General features: G+C 57.3%; 1 protein-coding gene across 1 annotated transcript; it reads left to right on the top strand.

Moving 5' to 3' along the window:
- The first annotated feature begins 8,525 nt into the window (after nucleotides 1-8,525).
- Nucleotides 8,526-22,009, top strand: BOK (BCL2 family apoptosis regulator BOK). The gene is made up of 5 exons (XM_032269560.1): nucleotides 8,526-8,888; nucleotides 9,269-9,517; nucleotides 11,745-11,873; nucleotides 19,844-20,007; nucleotides 20,823-22,009. The coding sequence occupies exons 2-5, from the start codon at nucleotides 9,298-9,300 to the stop codon at nucleotides 20,946-20,948; spliced, it is 639 nt and encodes a 212-aa protein (XP_032125451.1). The 5' UTR covers nucleotides 8,526-8,888; nucleotides 9,269-9,297; the 3' UTR covers nucleotides 20,949-22,009.
- Nucleotides 22,010-22,597: the final 588 nt, after the last annotated feature.

The raw sequence follows: 22,597 nt of genomic DNA, 5'->3' as shown, positions 1-22,597 counted from the left end.
TTTAACGAGCAGCAGGGGCTGAAACACGCTTGGCCTTACAGGCAACCTGGGACTTGCTCAGTAAAGCTGCCTGAGTCACCATTCATCTGCCCGATAGGCAATAAAGATTCTGTAGCATCAAGCATTGGCAGGGGTGCTGCCAGAGGGGGTAGGTTCCAGCCGGGGCAGCCCTATCCGCAGTGGGAGAGGATGTGGCTGGCCTGGCTGGGCCTGGACATAAGGCTGCATCAGGACCCCCTGGCCCAGCTGAAGCCCACTCTTCCAGACCACTACCAGGGAGGGAAGGGGGTAGGTGCATGGGGGATGCTAAAAGCATGAGACTATGGCCCCCCTCCCCGGCCCTGTGGACAAGACCGCCAGCCGTGCGGTTCCCTGCTGTTTACTTAGCACTCATCTGAGTTTATACAAAACCCTCTGGTCCAGGCTCTGATCCTTCATTAGTAAGAGGATTGAGCTTCTGGGAAAAGTGAATGGGGAGGGGCTGTTTGCTCAGGGAGCCATCTGGGCAAATGGGGCCAAACGTGTCTGGTGCCCCCTGGTCAGGCACACCCCATCTGATCATCTATCGCCACAGCTCCCTGCCTGAGCGATAGGCCAGGGGCGGGTCGCCCCTTCCAGATGGGAAAGGGGGTCCAGGCAGCCTGTGGGAGGAGAGCCTCCAGCCCAGTGTGCCCCTGACCCCCTGTCTCTGCACCACACAGCTCTCCCAAGGGGGCAGCCAGGGTCACCAGCCCCGACAGCAGCTCTCGCAGGACCTCACCCAGACCGTGCCAAGCAGTGCTGAGCCTCCTGGGCTGTGAACAGTCCCTGGCCCTCTGCCCATGGTGGGAGGGGTGCTTGCAGAAGCACCCGAAGAATCCTGCCTGGAAATGGCCCACCACAGACTCCGCCTGTCACCTCGAGGCCTCTCCTCGGAGGGTCCTGATCAGGAAGCAATGGCCTCATCCAGGGGCCAGGGCCAAGCCAAGAGGGTTTGTGAACTGATGTCCACTTGACCACTTCATTAGCTTCTGCCGCTGATGCTCTTAAAATGTCTCCAGGGCTTGAGGATGCTATAAATTTTTGGTCAAGGATCCTCTGGCAGCCTCACTGTGCCAGCATCAGTCACATGGCCCAGCCCTAGACCTCCCAGAGAGAGGCCGAGGCCTGGGGGTGCCTTCTCTGGAGGTGCAGAGCCCACATTCCCTTCCTTCTAGCAGCAGCGTGAGGGCTGCTCTCCTTCACTACGCAGGACCAGAGCATCCCATCAATGACTGCAGATAGGAAATACATAGTTGCTTCCGAGCAAGTGGACATTCCAGACCATGAAAGGGAAGGGGGAGGAAGGGCCCCGAGGTTTAGATTAACCGGGTCCCACTGCCGCAGATGACTTGGGAGGACCCACTAAGGGGATGGGGAGCACAACAGCAACAGCCCCTGCTGTTGGCTCCGTCCCCTTAGGGCTCCCCACAACCCTTCTGCCTCCCAGGCCCATGGAAGCCTCCCAGGAGGTGGGGAGACCTGGGGGAGGGTCCCTCCGCCCAGGAGGAAGGCTTGCACCAGCCAGTGAAAATGCAGCGGTCTGGTTCTAGTTCCAGTGGGAAGGTTCCCACCACAGCCAGGGGGAGCTGGGACGGGGGGAGTGGCTTGCGGATCACCTCCAGCCCTGCCTGCCCAGTGTTCACCTTGGCCACTTGCACAGAGGGCACCTGGAGTGGGGGTGACATGTGGGGCGGGGCCGGGGGCACTCTCTGAGGGAATGCTGAATGGCAGAGTTTGAAGATGTGGGAAGAGGCCAAGCAAGGTGGCTCACACCGTAATCCCAGCACTTTGGGAGGCCAAGGTGGGCGGATAGTCTGAGGTCAGGAGTTTGAGACCAGCCTGGCTAACACGGTGAAAACCCATTTCTACTAAAAAAACAGAAAACTAGCTGGGCAGGTGGCGCATGCCTGTAGTCCCAGCTACTTGAGGGGCTGAGGCAGGAGAATTGCTTGAACGATCGGAGGTTTCAGTGAGCCGAGGTTACGCCATTGCACTCCAGCCTGGGCGACAGAATATGATTCCATCTCAAAAAAAAAATAAAGAAGTAAAATAAAAAAGAAGATGGGGGAAGAATGTTCCAGGAAGAAGGAAAGTGATCTTCTCGGAGTGAGGAGAGGAGGCTGCAGAGGCAGGAGGGGCTCTGGTCTTACGGAGGGTGCCGGGGCCATCCAGAGGGAGGAGGGGCGGCTGGGACGGGCGGCCAGGCAGCTGCTCCCTCGGGATGCATTTTGAAAAGAGAACGAGAGGTGATGGAGCACACACAGGCCCACCCACAAGTGGCTCCCTCCCTGTGGCCTGGGTCACCGTGCACAGGAGCTGGACAATGAGAATGTCCTGGCCCCACCAGAGAAACCAGGCTCTGATCCAACTCAGAATGCTGGATTCCCTCAGAGCGCCGAGGCCCCTTCTCTTGCACCCGCAGCACCCCCTGCACTCCAGAGGCCTCCCGTGAGCCCCATGTGTTCGACCCCACCCAGCCCCTCTGGCCTGTCATGCCACACCAGTCCACACCCTGTCCAGTCCACCCATACCACCCACACCCCTGTAAACACTGACAGCTCAGTACCCCTTAAGGGCTGGGCTCAGGTGCCCCAAACGGCTCTAGGGCTCAGAACAGACCCTTTAGAGAATGAGGCCAGAGTGGTGGCTCATGCCTGTAATCCCAGCACTTTTAGAGGCTGAGGCAGGAAGATCACTTGAGCCCAGGGGTTCGAGACCAGTCTGGGCAACACAGTGAGGCTGCGTCTCTAAAAAAAAGTTGTTTTATTTTTTTTGAGACAGAGTTTCACTCTTGTTGCTCAGGTTGGAGAGCAATGGTGTGATCTCGGCTCACTGCAACCTCTGCCTCCTGGGTTCAATTGATTCTCCTGCCTCAGCCTCCTGAGTAGCTGGGATTACAGGTGCCCACCACCATGCCTGGCTAATTTTTGCATTTTTAGTAGACAGGATTTCACCATGTTAGCCAGGCTGGTCTCGAACTCCTGATGTCAGGTGATCCACCTGAATTGGCCTTCTACAATTCTGGGATTACAGGGGTCTGCCACGGCACCTGGCCCTAAAAAACGTTTTTTTTTTTTTTTTTAGATGGAGTCTCTCACTGTCGCCCAGGCTGTAGTGCAGTGCCTCCATCTCGGCTCACTGCAATCTGCAATCTCCCCCTCTTCGGCCTCCCCAGCAGCCGGGGCGTGCGCCACCACGCTCAGCTAATTTTTTTTGTATTTTCAGTAGAGACAGGGTTTCAGCATGTTGGCCAGGATGGTCTCGATGTCCTGACCTCGAGATCCACTCCCCACGACCTCGCAAAGTGGGATTACAGCGAGAGCCACCGCGTCCGGCCGAGACTGGGTAATTTATAAAGAAAAGAGACGTAATTGGCTCACCGTCCCACGGGCCGTACAGGAAGCAGGACTGGAGGCCTCTGGAAACCGAAAGTCATGGTGGAAGGCGAAGACAAGGAAGACCGGCTCACAGGGCGGGAGAAGGCGGGCGAACGCCACCGGGGGAGGTGCCTCACCTTTTAAACAAGCAGATCTCGCGAGAACTCGCTCACTCACTATCGAGAGAACTCGCTCACTCACTATCGCGAGAACTCGCTCACTCACTATCGCGAGAACTCGCTCACTCACTATCGCGAGAACTCGCTCACTCACTATCGCGAGAACGCCAGGGGGCACCTGCTCCCATCATCCGGCCGCCTCCCGGCAGCCCCGCCCACAGCCCTGGGGTTTGCGATCTGACACGAGGTTTGGGCCGGGACAGAGCCCAGCGTGGCACCCACACGGCTCGCTTCAGGCTCCAGCGCTGGCCGGGGCAGCGGCCCCTACCCCGAGGGGCACCGGGCAGCGAGCGAAGTCCCTGGACAGAGGGAGGCGGGCACCGCAGGCCTCCGAGACCGCAGGCCTCGCCCCGCACTCCCTGCTGGGGGGAGGCCCAGACCTGCCTCGGTCCCATCAGGCAAAGGACCCGGGTGGCGGGTCTACTCGCAGCCGCTGGGACTCACAGCCGGCCCGGGCGGGTGGCCGCACACAGCAGGGTGCCCTGAGCTGCGGGCATGACACATTCGCACCACGGGAGGGAGGGCTTAGCGCAGGCTCCAAGGCAGCCTTGCCAGGAGGCCACCCGGGATGCCCCCGCTGTGCCGTCAGGGGCTGGCTCTGCACCAGGGCCTGAGCCGGGGAGGGGAGAGGACCAGGGTGGAGGAGGCGAGCAGCCGTCACGAGAGGCAAGACGGAGAGGAGCCGCGAGGCCGCGAACGGCTGCGCTGGGAGAGGCCCAAGGCCGAGGGCCAGGCCTGGATTTGGAATGTTGAATGTGGGCATCACTGGGTTATGGACCCTCTGCGCCCAGCCCTGTGACCACACAGCAGCCTTGAGTGAGCAGGCTCTTATGGAAATCCAGCTGGTCACATTCCACAGGTGCTGACGGGGGGCCCGCCCTCTTACACCCTCCAGGGCCAGGTATGAGACCCAGGCCTGACCACTCAGCACCTTCCCCATGCCAGCCATAGCTGGCTCAGAAATGGGCAGAGCACAGAAGCTGCCCACCCCAGGGGATCCCCCAGAGCTACCTGGAGAGCCCGACTTTTTTCCACTGGCAAAGCCTGAACCTCGAGGTATAGACAGGGAGCTGTGGGCTTTATCCTGCAATTACACCAGGATGGCCTGCCTGAGAGTGGAGCCATCACAGAGGAGCACAGACAGAAGGACACTCCTGGATCCAGCCACGCCTGAAACCAACAGACCTCTCTCTGGTCACACAAATCAACAAACTGCCCTGTGCCTAAGTCAGTTTGGGGCTGGTATCAGTACCAACCAGGGACGGTGTTCCATGCTAGATCAACACTGGGGTAGAGACAGGCATCAGATGCCTGGCAAGGGTGGATGCAAGAATTCTGCAGAGACAGAAAAGCAGGGCCAAAGGTGACCGGAGAAATGTAGGCTCCCAAGAAGTCAACACACTCTTGGGATTTGGGGGCTGGGACTGGGCCTCCTCCAGGCCTCAATGGACAGGAAGACCTCAGCTGACTCCAGCATGACCCAAGCTTTTTAAGGTCTGAATAAGGTTTGCAGTTTAGGTATTCCAGACTGCTTAATCTCCTAATGTTCTCTCTCTTTTTATTTTTATTTTAAGACAGAGTTTCACTCTGTCATCCAGGCTGGAGTGCAGTGGTGAGATCTTGGCTCACTGCAACCTCTGCCTCCCAGGTTCAAGCAATTCTCCTGCCTCAGCCTCCCAAGTAGCTGGGACTACAGCTGCGTGCCACGACACTGGGCTAATTTTTGGTACTTTTAGTAGAGATGGGGTTTCACTTTGTTAGCCAGGATGGTCTCGATCTCCTGACCTCGTGATCTGCCCACCTCTGCCTCCCAAAGTGCTGGGATTACAGGCATGAGCCACTGCACCTGGCCCCTCTCTCCTTCTAAAATTTCTTTTAGAAAAGAGCCTTTGTTAAGTTGCCCAGGCTGAATGCAGTGGCTATTCACAGGCACTACAGTCCTGAACTCCTGGGCTCAAGCAATCCTCTTGCCTCAGCCTCCCAAGTAGCTGGAACTACTAGTGTGGTGCCACCGTGCTGGGCTTGATCTCTTGATAAACACTTAGGTCATTTCCAGTTCCTTACTGCTAGCCACGTTCTGTATTGAACATCCTGAGACACAGCTTTACCTGGTTTCTGCAGCTCCTGGGGTACAGAACACATTTGCCAATTATGCCCAATGGACCACTACCCCCATGTCAGAGCCCAGGAGGCAACTCCAACAGGAGGCAGGAAGCATGAGTTCATTTTGCACAGGAGGAAGCTGAGCCTGTGAATGGGGCAGGAAGTTGCCTGAAGCTGGTTGCAGGTGTGAACTCCCTGGTCTCCTGCCTAAAAGTATAGGCTCTTTGCCTGACTGAAGTACTTTCAGGAGCCATGGATTCAGACCCCACGTGTCCAGCCTGGCCATGCCCAGTCTTGCAGTGACTCTGTGGGGGAGATCTTTTCCCTCTCTGCATCTCTATAAGGCTAGCTATAAAATACAGGGAATCCTGAACTTGACTGCTCTTCAGAAATTCGAGGCACACACTGTCCAAGGAGCTCTAGACTGCATTAAAGAGTTCATTCGCTGGGTGTGGTGGCTTATGCCTGTAATCCCAGCACTTTGGGAGGTGGAGGTGGGCAGATCACAAGGTCAGGAGTTTGAGACCATCCTGGCTAACACAGTGAAAACCCGTCTCTACTAAAAATACAAAAAATTAGCTGGGTGTGGTGGCAAACACCTGTAATTCCAGCTACTTGGGAGGCTGAGGCAGGAGAGTCGCTTGAATTCAGGAGGCGGAGGTTGCAGTGAGCTGAGATCGTGCCACTGCACTCCAGCCTGGGCAACATGAAAACCCTTCCAAAAAAAAAAAAAAAAAAAAAAAAGTTCATTAAAATGCACCCTCAGATTTTACAGTACTATAGCTTTTCTGAAAAAGCAGCTAACAATGGCTGAGCACTTACTACATGACATGGATTAAAAATTAAGTCCTCCCAACAATCCTAGGTGGTAGGTATTATTATCCTCTCTACGCTCCAGATAGGAAAGTCATAGCAGATAGAGGTTCCAGAGCTTTCCTTGCTTCTGGTAATGTTCCTTACAGGTTTTGGTATGAATGTTATATTGGCCTCATCAAATGAGTTGGGAAATACTCCCTCATTTTTAGTCTCTGGACAGGTTTGTATAAGACTGGCAGTATTCCTTTAACCATTAAGAAAAATTTCTCAATGAAAACATCTGAACCTAGAATTTTCTTTGTGGGAAGATTTTAAATAACAGACTCAATGTATTTAATTGGTGTAGGACTATCCAGATTTTCCATTTCTTTTAGGGTCAGTTTTGGTAAATTGTGTATCTAAAATTTCAAATGTACTGTCAATCTTATCCCTTTCATGCTTGTAGTATTTATAGTGATGTCCTCTTTTTCATTCCTATTATGAAAGAAATTTATGTTTTTTTTTTCTTATTCAGTCTTTCCAGGGGTTTTATCATTTCTGCTAATCTTCAAAGAACCAATTTTTGGCTTTGTTGATTTTTTTCTAATGTTTGCTTTATTCCATTAATTTCTGCTCTTATTTTTATTATTTCATCTTTGGTTTTATTGTTCTTTTTCTAGCTTCTCGAGTTGAAGCTTAGAGCAGTAATTTTCTTATTCTTTTGTTTTCTTTCTTTCTTTTCTTTTTTTTTTTTTTTGAGATGGAGTCTTGCTCTGTTGTCCAGGCTGGAGTGCGGTGGCATGATCGTGGCTCACTGCAACCTCCGCCTCCGGGGTTCAAGCAATTCTCCTACCTCAGCCTCCTGAGTAGCTGGGATTACCCATGCCTACCACCACACCCAACTCATTTTTTGTATCTTTAGTAGAGATGGGGTTTTCACCATGTTGACTGGCTGGTCTCAAACTCCTGAGCTCAGGTGATCTGCCTGCCTTGGCTTCCCAAAATGCTGGAATAACAGCCATGAGTCACTGCACTCTGTCTAATTTTCAATCTTTCTTCTAAAGCTACAAAGCTATAAGCAGTGTTTTAGTTGCATTGCACAGCATTTGATATGTCATATTTTTCACTGTTGTTCTTGTCAACATATTTTACACCTTCCACTGTGATTGACCCACTGATTGTTTAGCAATGTGCCATGTCATTTCCAAGCATTTGGAGACTTTCCAGTAATTTTTCTGATTGACTTTTGATTTAATTCAGAGAGAGCGCATTGTATGATTTCAGTCCTTCGAAATTTGCTGAGACTTTTTAAGGACGATGATATAGTCTATTTTGATAAACATTCTATGTGCACATGGGAAGAATGTGTATTTTACAGCTGTTGGGGGAAGTGTTGTACATATGTGAAGTAGGTCAAGTTGGTTAATCCTACTGTTCAAACTGTGTGAGGTTGACTGAAGGATAAAGAAACCAGTGGGATAGAGTCCCGAAACAGAACACACACACACACACACACACACACACACACACACACACACACTTCAGTTGATTTATGTTAAGATGTTGAGGACTCCTCCAATTGGGTGGGGAAAAAATGATGCTTTTCAATAAATGATGCCAGGTCAATTGGATATCCACGTGGAAAAAAATGAGCTCTGGCCCCTACCACACCATTCACAATAATTAATATGTAATCAATCAGTAGATCTAAATATGAGCCCTAAAACAGCTTCTAAAAGAAAACACAGGAAAATATCCTAACAGAAAGGTACTAACCGTAAAGACAATATTGACAAATTGGACATCACTAAGGGTAACTCCTGTTGATCAAAAGTAAACCACAAAATAGAGGAAGATATTTGCAATATCTTCAATAAATGCGAATCCAAGATTCCATCCACAATACAAAGGGCACGCGCATCCAGACTATAGAGAGAACCTCTGCCAACGAAGACGGGCAGCCCAGTTTTCAAATGGACCCGGCGAGCACGCGGGCGGCTGGGGCGGGCTCCAGGTCCAGGTGCTCCGCCTGCGGGGCGGCTCCGGCCCGGTCGGCTTCTCCGGGCGCGTCCCGGGAACTCGCTCGGGCCTCCTTAAGCCGGGAGGCGGTCGGGGAAGCTCGGGCCGCGCCTCGCGACTCCGCCCCCGGGGCTGCCCTTCCCTCCGCAGGCCGAGCCCCCTTCCCTTAGAAGGCCGAGCCTCTCGCGCGCCCGCACTCGCGCGGTGCCCCCCTCGCCGCCCAGGCCCCCCACGCCGCGGCCGGAGCCCCCGGAGGACCTCGCGCTCCCGGCTCGGGCGTGGACGGGGCGCGCGTCCTCGCGGGTCTGAATGGAAGGGTCGAGGTCGGCGGCGGCGGCGAGCAGCTCCTGAAGCCAGAGCCCCAGCCCGGCGCCCGCGCCATGCGGCGGGAGAGGTGAGCGCGGCGGGCGTGGCGTCCGTGCCCGGGTGCCCGGGGGACGGCGAGGCGGGGGGCACGCGCGGGACCGCGGGCGGGGAGGGGGCGGGGTCCGGGGGTCGCCGTGGGGACAAGCTTTGCCCTCCGCCCGCCGCCCACGCACTCGCCTTCGAGGGCGGCCCGGCGGCCGCGGGGAGCTCAGGCCGCAGTCGGGTCCGAAAAGAACGTGGCGCTGGGTGTGTGAAGATTCGGGGCGCAAAACGCGAGCGCGGACCCGGCCCTACCCGAGGGCCACGCCCAGCCCCGCGCCCCGCGCCCCGCGCCCCGCGCCCCGCGCCCCGCGCCCCGCGCCCCGCGCCCCGCGCCCCGCGCCCCGCGCTGAGCGCTTGTGCCCGCAGGTGCGGCGCCCCCCGCCCGCGTCGCCGCCATGGAGGTGCTGCGGCGCTCCTCCGTCTTCGCCGCCGAGATCATGGACGCCTTTGACCGCTCGCCCACGGACAAGGAGCTGGTGGCCCAGGCCAAGGCGCTGGGCCGGGAGTTCGTGCACGCGCGGCTGCTGCGCGCCGGCCTCTCCTGGAGCGCCCCCGAGCGCGCCGCGCCGGTCCCAGGGCGCCTGGCCGAGGTGTGCGCCGTGCTGCTGCGCCTGGGTGAGTGCGCGCGCCCCCGCGGGACCCCCAGCCGCGCCTCCTCCCCTGCCGGGCCCAGCCTCCTCCCAGGCAGAGACCGGGGCGGGGTTGGGGGGGGTTGGCCCAGGGGCGCCCACCCCCTGCCGGGGACGGCCAGGCCTTCGGGACAGGCCCACCCACGCGGGAGCTCCCCACCTGCACTCTTCGCCTCCCACACCACAGGCTCCCCACTGCCTGCTCAGCCCGGATTTCAGACATAATGGCCATAAACAATGGCAGGCCGCAGAAAGGATAATCTGTTAGTGGCTAAGCTTCCACAGTGACCCTTGTTCTCAGCTGGGCACAGAACTTTGTGGGAGCACGTGTCCCGATGTTTATTTTGGAGAACAGATCCTGGCCTTACTGGCCGAGATCTGCCCGCTGCCCTCTGGATCCGTGGCCTCCGAGGCCCCCTCATTGGAAACTGCGCGCACCGGGCTGGGTAGCCCAAACCCTAGTATTTAGTGGTGCTGTGAGGACTAATGGGGGTGCTCGGTTCTGGGGTCACACACAGCCCACTGGCTGCCCCCACCTTCTCCAAGGCCTAGACTGTAGAGGGTGGGACCAGCCCTGCTGTGTCCCCTCCCCACAGCCGGGCTGGGGCTGTCACCCATGAATGTTAATTAGGTGCTGAGAGAGGGCACATGGGGCCCTTTGGCCGAGCCCTGGAAGGGGAGGTGACAGCAGAGACGAAACTGAATCCGTGGCTCTCCAGGCAGCTGGTCAGGGTCGGAGGGTAGGACCGTGTGAGGGACACACTGCCTCCTCTTGGGCTGATGTTGGCATGGGCTCTGGGTGGCCCTGTCCTTGTGTGGTGGGTTGGGCCCGGAGAGCAAAGCTGAGTAGACCCGGCTTCCCCAGGAGCGTGTGTGGGGTGGACAGAATCCATGGGGGCCAGCACAGAGCCCCCAGGAGGAGATGGAGTCCCAGCTGAGAAGGGAAGAAGGGAGAGGTCCCTGGGAGTGAGGGGGTTGGTGGGACTCTGTGAGACCGCCTGCCTGCTGCTGTCTCCAGCCGGGCTCTGAGAATGACCCCAGAGGATCCTTTCAGGGGCCTTCTGAGAAGATGATTCCAGAACCCTGGAATGGCTGGAAGTCCCAGATGGCCAAGGGGGCCCCAGAGGGACACAGCTCCGAACGGAGTCTGCCCTCACAGCTGCTCAGGGTCAGCCCCTGGAGGCCAGCGCTGCCTCCCTGCCCTCAGGCCGCACAGTCAGGAAGAAGCCTGGGTTGTGTCCCCACCTTCAGTCTGGGGCCAGCCTGCAGCAGCCCTGGAGGTCTGTGTTCGGGAGCCGCTGGGAATTTCCAGGTCACCACCCCGCCCCGCCCCCCCCCCGCCTGCCCCCCTCTCGCCCCGCAGCCTGCCCCCCTCTCCTGGGCTCTGCTTTGGTTCCAGATCTTAACTAACGAAATGCAGAGCAGCTGGCTCAAGGGATGAGGGCGCGCTTATCAGCTGGGATGGTCCAGCCACAGCATTTCCCTGTTTGCTTTGGCTGGATTGCTGGCCGGGCTGGGACTCCGATCCCAGGGTCCTGTGGCATTCCTGGCACCATCTGCCCAGTGCCTGTGCACTGCTGCTGCCAAGGGCGCTACAGGCGGGATCCGGGGGCGGTGGGCCTGTAGGTGACTATCCTTGGCCGCCAGGGCAGGGCTGACGCAATGCCACCTCCAAGCATGTCCCCTTGGCAGCAAGAGCCCGGGTGGGAGTGTGGCATTGTGGGTGGCCCAGGATAGCTGCTCAGCCTCCACACCTGAGTGGTCCCTGAGCCAGGCACTCGGGCTTCCGCCTGCCCTCACCCCCATGCTCTCTCTGCCCAGCCCCTCCCCAGGTTGGGCTCTGGCTGCCTGCCTGGTCCCTCCTGCTCTGGGCAGCTCGGCTGCCTGTCGGCCATGAGTCACCAGCAGGCACAGCCCACGCTCTCACAGGATTCCCGCCCCACCGGCTCAGCTGGCTCAGCCTAGGAACTGGCTCCTCAGAGGGGCAGGACTGGGGGCATCCTCAGCACTTCCTTGGTCCCCTGGTCCCTAGGCGCCAAGGTCGGGGGCTGCTTAAGGGAGGTCAGATGGGGTCAAGTGGGGGTGGAAATCAGACAGGTTGAATGAGGAACAGGATGGCCATGTGGGGTCAGGTGCAGGGTATGCCCCAAGCCAGCTGTGTCCCAGGGAGCTGAGGCATGGGCCGCCTCTCACCTGCTCTTGTGCCCACACAGGGGATGAGCTGGAGATGATCCGGCCCAGCGTCTACCGCAACGTGGCGCACCAGCTGCACATCTCCCTGCAGTCTGAGCCCGTGGTGACCGACGCGTTCCTGGCCGTGGCCGGCCACATCTTCTCCGCAGGTATGCCCAGCCTGCCCATCCCCTGGGACCTCAGGGAGGGATCTGGGGTCCACGGCTCAGGCTCACAGGGACCCCACGAGCTGGCCCCCGCCCACCCTGGCGCTGCCCAGTGCTCACCGGTGTGGTCTTGCTGCTGGAGATGTCTGGAACTGCCCAGCGACCAGCACAGAGCTTCAGGACTCAAAGCACAGCGTTCAGGGTCTCTTGTGGTTCTGGGGGCTGGCAGGGCACACTGGGCAGCTGGCACAGGCTTCTTGAGAGTTGTAGTTGTGTCCAGCATCAGTGGGGCTGGATGACCTGCATGCCTGCTGGGTGGCACGTCCTGGGGCTGCCTGGGTTCCTGCAGTGGCCCCCAAGGGGTGCCTGGGCTTCTCACAGCACGGTGCTGCATCCCAAGGAGTGTCCAGGAGCAGGCTTCCCAGACAGCTCCCAAGTGGACGCTGCCGGGCTGTTAGGATGTACCCTCAGAAGTCACGGGTCAGTCTGCCAGATTCTGCTGGTCAGAGGCGAGCCTCAGGGCCCCAGCATCCAGGGAGGGGCCGGCAGCGGGGCAGGAGGTCCAGGAAGACTGGCTCTCGGGGATGTCCGGAGAACAGCAGCACATCTCACCTGGCTGTGCCTGCCTCACCCGTGACCCTCCTGGGCACCTCCGTCTCTGCCCAGAGAGGCAAAAACCCGGTTTGCCTCCCTGCTCCTGTTGCTCTGGCTGCCCACCTGCTTCCAGGCCCGCAGGAGGCTCAGGGCTTGTCTCCTCAGCTTGGTGCCCCACTGTCTGCTTGTCCAGCGGCCCCAGCTGGCTTTGCCTAGTGTGGCTTCTGTCTCCTTGCCCCGCGTCATCAGGTCTGGCGCTGCAGACCTCGGCTCCCTGCCTTTGACGCTCTGTGACCCCAAGTCCCATCCTGGCACCCCAAGCCCACCTGGGTGTGGCGGGCACTGAGCACTGCTATTGGGGAGGGTGGCGTGCCTCCCTGATGGGCATGGTCCTCAGGTGTTTCCCAAGTGCTGCCGGGTGCTGGGCACAGCTCCGGGCAGTGACCCTGGGGTGAGCAGGATTCCCTGAAGCTTGCAGGAGGAGAATGCTGTTCACCCGGGCTGGCTTTTTGGAAGACCCCTGGCAGCAGGGAGGCCTCTTGAGCCCTCGTCTGGGAGCTAGTCTGGATCTGTGGCTGATCAGCTGTGTGACCGTGGCTGCTGTCACCTCTGTGGCCTTAGCTGCCTTGTCTGCAGGGCAGTCCCAACAGCAGCAGGAGCTGGGCTGCGGGCAGAGGCCGCAGGGGAAGCCACACGCTTGCTGCAGGAAATGCATCCCACCCCCTGGGGGACCCTCAGAGCCAGGGGCTTTCAGATGGCCTCAGGACCTCCACCCATCGGAGGGCAAGGGGAAGAGGCCAAGAGTGTGAGGGCCACTGTGTCTAGCTCCTACAGACCCCAACCTTGTGGGGTGACCCCTCCTCTCCCAGGCTTCTCCTCCGACCCCTGGTGGGCTGGCCAGAGGCCCAGGGACAGAGTGGGGCTGACACCCTTGGCTGGAGGCCAGGGGAGCAGGGACCATGGGCGTCTCCAGTGCCATGATTTCTCAGTGCTGACCTCCCTGGACAGAAGTTACTGTGGCTGGGACACCTCCGCTGGTGGAGCGAGCAGTCCGAATCCTAGGGTGGGAGTCCAGGTGGGGTCCGGTCCTGCCCCAGGGCCTGTCTGGCTGTCAGAGCACATACTGGAGTGCCCCGGACCACACAAGGGGAGGAACAGTGACCGCGGGCTGTGGTGTGGGGGGTCAGGAGGCAGTGCTGAGCTGGGCGCAGGCGGGACTCCCTGCGTGATGCTCCTGGGCTGGCCTCAGAGCCTGGACTCTGTCACTGCTCCCTTGTTCCTCTGAGAGATCGTAAATGAATCCTCTTTGGCAGTTTGGCTCCGAGGCCCCCACGTGGCAGTGGGGGCAGCCAGGCCCAGGCCAGGCTGAGGTGTGTCATGGAGCAGACCTGGGTGGGCTGGGGGTGCATATGGGTGGGGGCTTGGGAGTGGGCAGGTGGGTGTGGCTCAGGGGCAGGGGGACAGAGGGGAGGGGGGCCAGGGTCCATGGCACAGTGGGGGCGGGAGGATGGCGGCAGGAGCTGGAGAGCTGGTGAGCTGGTGCCCGTCCCTCCCGCCCGCAGGGTGACAGAGCAGGCGCCTGGAGGAGGAGTGGGTGGGGCCCAGGAAGGAAGCCAGGAGCGGAAGGCATCCTGGGCTGACGACCACCCTCGGCCTTCCCCTGGCTGACGCCGGTGCGTGGGTGGCCACCCGGGTGTCTGTCTCAGGGCCGCTGGGTTTACGAGCTGCAGGCTGGCTTTAAAAGAACAGTCATTTCTGAGCTTGCAGCAGTCTGCCCAGAGGTGGGGCAGGCCCTGGGAGGTGGGCCTCCCTGTTCAGCAGGGAGAGAGGATGGGGCCAGGAGGCCCTGCCTGCCTGGCCTTGCCTGAGCAGGGCCTGGCCTGAGGTGGGGGCGGTGCCTAGGAAGGCTCTGGTTCTGGGCGGGCGTCTGGGGCGCCGGGGGGGGGGCAGGGGGCGCTGAGGAGAAAGGTGATGGCAGGAATGAGCGGGCAGACAGCTGACGGGGACGTGGTGGGGTCAGCGGCCAGGCAGCCCAGGGTACATGTAGAGTTCTGTTTAAATCTTGTGGTTTTCGAGCTGGGCATGATGGTTCACGCATGTATTCCCAGCACATTGGGAGGCTGAGGCAGGTGGATCACCTGAGATCAGGAGTTTGAGAGCAGCCTGGCCAACATGGAGAAACCCTGTCTGTACTAAAAATACAGAAAATTAGCCAGGTGTGGTGGCAGGCACCTGTAATCCCAGCGACTGGGGAGGCTGAGGCAGGAGAATCGCTTGAGCCTGGGAGGCGGAGGTTGCAGAGGGCTGAGATTGCACCCCAGTCTAGGCAGCTCTGTCTCAAAAAAAAAAAAATCCTGTGGTTTTCACTGTAAAGCCAGAGCCCACTTCCCTGCAGTCAGCCACCCCCCCCGCCCCCCGCGCCCAGCACCGCAGGCTTGTCCCACGAAGGCCCGCCCCGCCCCCCCCACGGCAGCCTCCACTCTGCACCTGCTGCCAGGCTGAGGCCCAGGAACTGAGTGACCTGCCATGGGTTTCTTAACCTCTCTGAATCTCAGAGCTGCCTGACTAGGGACGGAGGGCAGGGCTGCCCCCTTCTGCCCTCACTGGCTCCCAGACTGTGCCCCTCAGGCCTGCTGGCTGCTGCCCCCCAGCCCTCTTTACCCTTTGTCCATCCCAGTCCTCCTCATCTTGTCCCTTTTGCCTCCAGGGCGAGCCTCCAGCCTCCAAGTGCTTCACTGTCCTTGCCTCCCTGCCGGAGGCCCCTCCCACGCCTGCTACCCCAGTGCACTCTGACCCCCAGGTCTCCTTCCTCCCGGTCTCAGCAGGTGCCCCTAGGGTGTGGCCCTGCCCAGCCCTGCACTGCAGGCCTGGGGCACCACCTGCACCTCCTTCGGCCTGGGGCTTTGGCTTAGTGATGTGAGCAGTGTGAGCGCTGCAGGGCAGGGCTCCGGGGGGTCTCCAGGTCTCCAGCCCCAGGAGCCTCCCACGAAGGCAGAGGCCAACTGATGTCGTTTCTGGCTATTTTCATTTAGGGCTTGAAAGTTCCCGCCCAGGGCTTTCAAAAAACTCATTTCCAAAGTGGTAAAACTCATCATTTCTCCCCATTTAGAAGTTGGCAGTAGTTTTTATTTTTTTCTTTGAATTCTAATTGTATTTTCTGTAATTACATATGTACAATATATATTTATTTTGTTATAGTTTTACTATAAGATAAATAAAAATGGCTAGGCACGGTGGCTCATGCCTGTAATCCCAGCACTTTGGGAGGCCAAGGCGGACAGATCACTTGAGGTCAGGGGTTTGAGACCAGCCTGGCCAACTTGGTGAAACCCTGTCTCTACCAAAAACATTAAAAAACAGCTGGGTGTGGTGGTGCATGCCTATAGTCCCACTAACTCGGGAGGCAGAGGTAGGAGAAACACTTGAACCCAGGAGGTGGAAGTTGCAGTGAGCCAAGATCGTGCCACTGCACTCCAGCCTGGGTGACAAAGCAAGACTCCCTCTAAAAAAAAAAAAAAAAAGTAAAAAGTAAAAATAATAAAAGAAAAATAATACAGAGAAAATATGTAAAAAACTCTTAAAATCAATACTAACAACCCAATTAAAAGATGGGCAAAGAATCAGAATAGAGGCCAGGCGTGGTGGCTCACATCTGTAATCCCAGCACTTTGGGAGGCTGAGGTGGGTGGATCATGAGGTCAGGAGTTTGAGACCAGCCTGGCCAAGATGGTGAAACCCTGTATCTACTAAAAATACAAAAATTAGCTGGGTGCAATTGTGGGCATCTGTAATCCCAGCCACTTGGGAGGCAGAGGTAGCAGTGAGCTGAGATTGTGCCACTACACTCTAGCCTGGGTGACAGAGCAAGGCTCTGTCTCGGAAAAAAAAAAAAAAAAAAAGACTTGGAATAGATATTTCTGCAAGGAAGATGTCTCAGTGACTGCCAAGCACCCCGCAAGATGATCCATGCCACCAGTCACTAGGGAAATGCAAATCAGAGCCTCCTTTTCTATAATCCCAGCACTTTGGGAGGCCGAGGTGGGAGGACTGCTTGAGCCCAGGAGTTGGAGAGCAGTCTGGGCAACATAGTGAGACCTCATCTCTACAAAAAAAATTAAAAACACAGAATTAGCCAGGCATGGTGGCTGCCTGTAGTCCCAGCAGCTCAGAAGGCAGAGGTGGGAGGTCCAGGAGTGGAAGGCTTCAGTGAGCTGTGATCCTGCCACTGTGCTCCAGCCTTGGTGACAACAGGAGACCCTATTCTCAAAAAAAAAAAAAGGCCAGGTGCAGTGGCTTATGCCTATAATCCCAACAGTGAGCTGAGACTGTGCCATTGCACTCCAGCCTGGGTGACAGCAAAACTCCATCTCAAAAAAAAGAAAAAGTCAGGTGACCACAGGTGGTGTTGAGGACATGGAGAGGCCAGAACGCTTGTACTCTGCTGGTGGGAATGTTAGATGGTGCACCTGCTTTGGAAGAAGCAGCCCGGTAGTTCCTCAGACGGGTAAACATGGGGTTACCATGTGACCCAGCACAGCTACCCGTAGGTGTGCTCTCAAGGAGATGAACACTTAAATCCACACAAAAAACTGTGCGTCAGTGTTCATAGCAGCATTCTGTATAACAGCCAAAGGTTATTGGCTAAAGGCTGATAAATGGATAAACAAAATGCAGTGTGTCCCTAGTGAGGAACGTTATTCAGCCACTAACACGAACGAAGCACTGATGACGCCACGCCGTGGATGAACTGTGGAATAGTGCTCGGTGAAATATGCCAGACACAGAATGAACATGCTGTGGGAGTGAAATACTCAGGGTAGGTAAATCTGCAGAGACAAAGTAAGATGAGTGGCTGCTGATGGGTCTGGGGCTTCTTTTGGGATGATGAAAATGTTCTAGAATTAGATAGAGGTGATGGTTGCACAACTTTGTGAATATGCTAAAAATATCCCACTTGTAAAAGATTATTTCATGGTAATGGAATTATGTTAGTTAAAAAGACACGGAAGAGCTCCAGGGACACGGCGGACACCAGGCCGGTGCCTCCCGACTCTTGCCTGCCCTTCTTTCCCGTCCACCCCTCTGGAGTTGAAATGTGCCCATCACTTGGAATGCACTATGGTTTGTTTTTTTTTTTTGGTTTTTTTTTTTTTTTTTAGTTTCACTGTTTCACCCAGGCTGGAATTAAGGGGCACGATCTTGGCTCACTGCAACCTCCACCCCCAGGTTCAAGTGATTCTCCTGCTTCAGCTTCCTGAGTAGCTGGGATTACAGGTGCCTGCCACCCTGCCTGGCTAATTTTTGTATTTTTAGCAGAGACGAGGTTTTGCCACGTTGGACAGGCTGGTCTTGAACTCCTGACCTCAGGTGATCCACCTGCCTCAGCCTCCTGAAGTGCCCGAATTGCAGGGGTGAGCCACTGCGCTGGGCACGGAACTACTGTGCTCTGATGGAACCAGATACGTCAGAAAGAGTTGTTCTGCATGCCACACAAGTCACACGCAGTCCTTACATCAGGCTCCACTCCCCACGAGGCCCTGCCCTTGGAGGGGGGAACCTGGAACAGTCCCATGCAGCGGGGAGGTGCAGCGGCAGAGCAGGGGCTGTGCTGGGTGTGTGTGCCTACCAACAACATGGGCACCCGAGGCCGGGGTGGCAGGAAAAGGGCTGGAGTCCACCAGGGGCCAGCTCAGCTGGGAATTCAGACTTGGGTTTACTTTAAAAGACATGGGAAGTAACAGCAACACAAGAGCTTTACGCAGGGGACTGACATGGTCTGATTCGGGTTTTTTCCCCATTTCTTTTAATTGATGTGAAGTTTGTGTGACATAATGAACCACTTAGAAGTGTGCAGTTCAGCAGCATCTGCCACATTCACAGCCTGGTGCAGCCACCAGCTTCTAGTCTCAGGAGGTCATCATCATCCCGGAACGCCTGTGTCCATAGCTGTCACGGCCGCCCCCACCTTGCCCACTGCCAGCCGTGAGCCTGTGTCCCGGCTCCGGCCCTGACTTGCTCTGGACATTTCGTATCCACGGACTCACGCTCTATATGGCTTCTTGTGCCCGGCAGCCTCCACCCGGCGTGTGTTCCTGAGGCCCATCCTTGCCACAGCCTGCCTTAGAGCCCCATGCCTTTTTTTTGAGTTGGAGTTTCATTCTTGTCACCCAGGCTGGAGTGCAATGGCACAGTCTCGGCTCACTGCAACCTCCGCCTCCTGGGTTCAAGCGATTCTCCTGCCTCAGCCTCCCAAGTAGCTGGGATTACAGGCGCCTGCCACCACATCCGGCTGATTTTTTATTTTTATTTTCAGTAGAGACGGGGTTTCACTATGTTGGCCAGACTGGTCTTGAACTCCTGACCTCATGATCCGTCTGCCTTAGCCTCTCAAAGTGCTGGGTGACAGGCCTGAGCCACCGTGGCCCACCTGCCTTCTATGGCTGAGTAGCATCACGACGTGTGTCCATTTATCCACTGAAGGATGCTTGAGTTCTTCCCCTTTTGGCATTTTTCAGTTGGCTGCTGTTAACATCTGTAACTAAGTATTTGTTTGAGCCGACGGATGTTTTCTGAAAAGATCCAGGGTGGCTGCTCTGGGAGGGTGTCCTCGGGCTCACTCCCCCGCAGCCAGGCTTCCCACCAGGGTTTGCAAGGCTGTGGAGTTGCCGGAACCCTCACACTTCAGAGCTTTGAATACCACCGACTGCATCTCGTTTTAATTTGCCTTTCTTTGGTTATTGATGAAGGTAAACATCTTTTCATGTCTCCTATTTGTAATTTTTCTTTTGCGAATCAGCTGTTCAAGTTCTGTGCTCATAGTTCTTGTGAAAGCCTCTCTTTTCTTTCACTGCTGTATAAAATGTCCTTCTGTACTGAGGCGTTGTCATGGCCTGTAATTTGCACGTGCTCTTTCCCCCTGCTCATCACCATTCCATCGTCTTCTCTTTTAAGGCCGCTTCCGTCTCACTTCAGCCTCAGCAGGTTGGGGGTCTAGGGAAGGTGGTTTCTCCGCAGGCCTCAGCTGCTTTATGTGGAAAATGTGGATGCAGGAACAGGCAGCCCAGGGTGTTGCCCTCAGTCCCCCACCCCGCCCCGTTGTCCCTCTCTGCCTGCCACCATGTCCCTGTGGCCTCCTCCACAGACGTGGGCTGGGCAGGTATGCAGTGGAGACTGAGAAACCTGCTGCCTGAGAACTACCTGAGAAGGTGGGCAAGGTGGCCAGCTGGCTGCTGTCCTGTCGGGGAGGGGTCCCCCCTTGGGACCATCCATGGTCATTTGCTGGACGGTAAGCAGGACGGTGGCTCAGAGGGGCCCAGCCCCTTCCTGTGCTCCTGTGGGCAGGATTCCAGTCCTGGTCTTGACCATCTCTCTCCCTCCAGGCATCACGTGGGGCAAGGTGGTGTCCCTGTATGCGGTGGCGGCAGGGCTGGCCGTGGACTGCGTGAGGCAGGCCCAGCCTGCCATGGTCCACGCCCTTGTCGACTGCCTGGGAGAGTTTGTGCGCAAGACCCTGGCCACCTGGCTGCGGAGGCGCGGTGGATGGGTGAGCACCTGAGCCCCTGAGGGGGTGGGAGAGAGTTGGGGTGTGAGGGTGTGGGGCACGGGGAGGGCGGGTGGGTGGGTGAGCCCCTGAGGGGGTGGGAGAGATTTGGGGCGAGTGGGTGGGTGGGCACCTGGACACTGCTGGGGTAGATGGGCGAGGCAGGGGGTGGGGCAAGGGACCCTCAGGACACCTTGAGCAACGCCAAGGACGCAGGTCCAGGCTGCAGGGAAAAGACTTCATTTATTATCAGGAAGCGAAGGGAATAAGAGAATTGGAGTGACATTCATTTACTCACCCAGAAGGAGCTTCAGAGTCCAGGGACTTGGGCTTCTGGAAGCGAAGGCCCCCTGCTCTTGTTCCAGGCAGAGTCTGAATGAAGCTGGGTTTGCCCCTTCCTGGCAGCCCAGGCTCCAAGGCCCAACAGGAGGATGTGGGGGTACTTGTAGCCCCTGGGGGGCAGTAGGCAGGTGGCTGAGGAGCCAGCACCCTGGTCTAGGATGTCTGGAGTCCCAGCGAGGGCCACGCAGGCCTCTCCTGCCCTCCGCCCAGCCTGGCTGCCCTCTGTCCTCACCTGGGGTGCCTCCGGGCCCTCACGCTGTCTGAGTGTGCACGGTGTAGGGTCTGGTCGTGCACTGGAACCTTCAGTCCAGGTCTCAGACCTCCCGTCCTAACAGTCTCCTGCGTTCCCTCAAGCAGCTGGCTGATGTTCTGGTGCACAGTGCCGGGGGTCTGGCAGTGCCGGGGTGTCCAGCGGTGGCAGGTGGGGGGCCCGGCGGTGCTGGTTCTGCTCTCACAGTCCCCCTCTTCCCTCCCAGACTGATGTCCTCAAGTGTGTGGTCAGCACAGACCCCGGCTTCCGCTCCCACTGGCTGCTCACCACACTCTGCAGCTTCGGCCGCTTCCTGAAGGCTGCCTTCTTCGTGCTCCTGCCAGAGAGATGAGCTGCCCACCTGGGAGCTCATCTGGGCCTGCAGTCCGGCCCTCGGGGCCTGATGCAGGAGGCCCTCAGCACCGAACACATCTCCCTCCTCCCCACCTAAGCCTGGAGCACTCTAACCCTTGGAGACCCCCCGCAAGCTCTGTTCCTTTGCAGACCCAAGCCCTCCGGAAGGGGTGAGCAGGGAGGGGCTTTCCTGAGCCTGGGAGCTAGGCTTTGGGGTAGCCTGTCACCCTCCCTACTTCTGCCCCTTTTCCTGGGACCTCTGTGTGTTCCCTTTTCTTTCCGGGTCCAGGAAGTCAGGGTCAACTCCCAGGCCCCTGATGAAGGGGCTGGGAACACCATGCTCTCACCTGATGCCTGGGATCCCATCCCAAGAGGGGTCATCTCAGGACCCGAGTCCTCAGGGCCCCACACATTCAGTCTGAAGGTGACTGTGGCCTGGCCAAAGCTGGAAGAGCCATGGGGACTCTAAGGCTCAAATGCTGGTTGCTTAATTTCTGGAGGAAGAGTATGTCCCCCACCTGTGACGGTCCTTGTGTGGTGGGGACTGGGGCCAGCAGGCTCCAGGCCAGCACACCTGACCACTGGATGTGGAACCTATGGCATGAGTCTGATCCCAGTCCAGGTTCGCATCAGTGAAGGGTGAGGGTGACCCCACCTGCCATTTTTGTGCCCATCCTTATACAGACATTTGAGTATGTGCCCGTTATGCCCCGGACACTAACCCCAGGGTGCACTTGAAGCCCAAGCCACCCGAAGGCAGCCTTCCTTGACACCTGCATTTCTGGGCACACGTGAGGCATCTTTCCTGGAGCCCCGAGCCAGCCCGTCCCGCACCAGAGAAGCACAGTGCTGGGGAGGTAGCGCAGGCTGGACGTGAGGCCGTCCTTCAGGGGAGGCCTGGCCTAGCAGCCTGCCCTCCACACCAGGCTTCCTGCCGGGGTGGGTGACGTGCCAGCACTAGAGGCCCCTGCAGAAAGCCGGCCCCAGACTCATGGCATTCAGGTCCCACCGGAGGGCACGGGTGGTAATAAACTCCAAACAGTTGTCTCATTTCAGACAGAAAGTCACTCTGCCTGTGTTAAATAGCCTCTACCTACAAAATAGTAAATGTGGAGGGTTTGCTTGAAAATAATGGGGGCTGGGGGAGTGGTGGGGCGGGGGCGGGAGGGCTCTTGGAATTGGTTCTTTATCCCGGTTAGACTTAAAGGCACTAATGCCGATTTCAAGTAGTAAAACGTGTCCATGGTGTGACGTGGCACAGAGATGCGGAGTGTCACCACTGGATGCTCCTCATTACTTACAGAAGACAGAGTTCCAGGTGGCTTTACAACACTTAGGTCAAACTAGAGTATAATGGGGCCAGGTACAGTATCTCACACCTGTAATCCCAGCACTTTGGGAGGCAGGATGATGGCTTGAAGCCAGGAGTTTGAGACCAGCCTGGGCAATATAACAAGATCCTATCTCTACAAAAATAAAATTAGTCTAGCACGATGGACTACACCTGTGGGCCCAGCTACTCTGGAGGCTGAGGTGGGAGGATTGCTTGAATCTGAGAAGTTGAGGCTGCAGTGAGCTGTGATTGTGCCACTGTACTCCAGCCTGGGTAACAGTGAGACCCTGTCTCAAAAAAAAAAAAAAAAAAAA

Source organism: Sapajus apella, unplaced genomic scaffold (assembly GCF_009761245.1).
Source record: "Sapajus apella isolate SASKATOON/1434 unplaced genomic scaffold, GSC_monkey_1.0 scaffold194, whole genome shotgun sequence".
Taxonomy (NCBI): Eukaryota; Metazoa; Chordata; class Mammalia; order Primates; family Cebidae; genus Sapajus; species Sapajus apella.
Note: the sequence above shows the minus strand (reverse complement) of the source record. Positions and strands in the feature narration are given on the sequence as shown.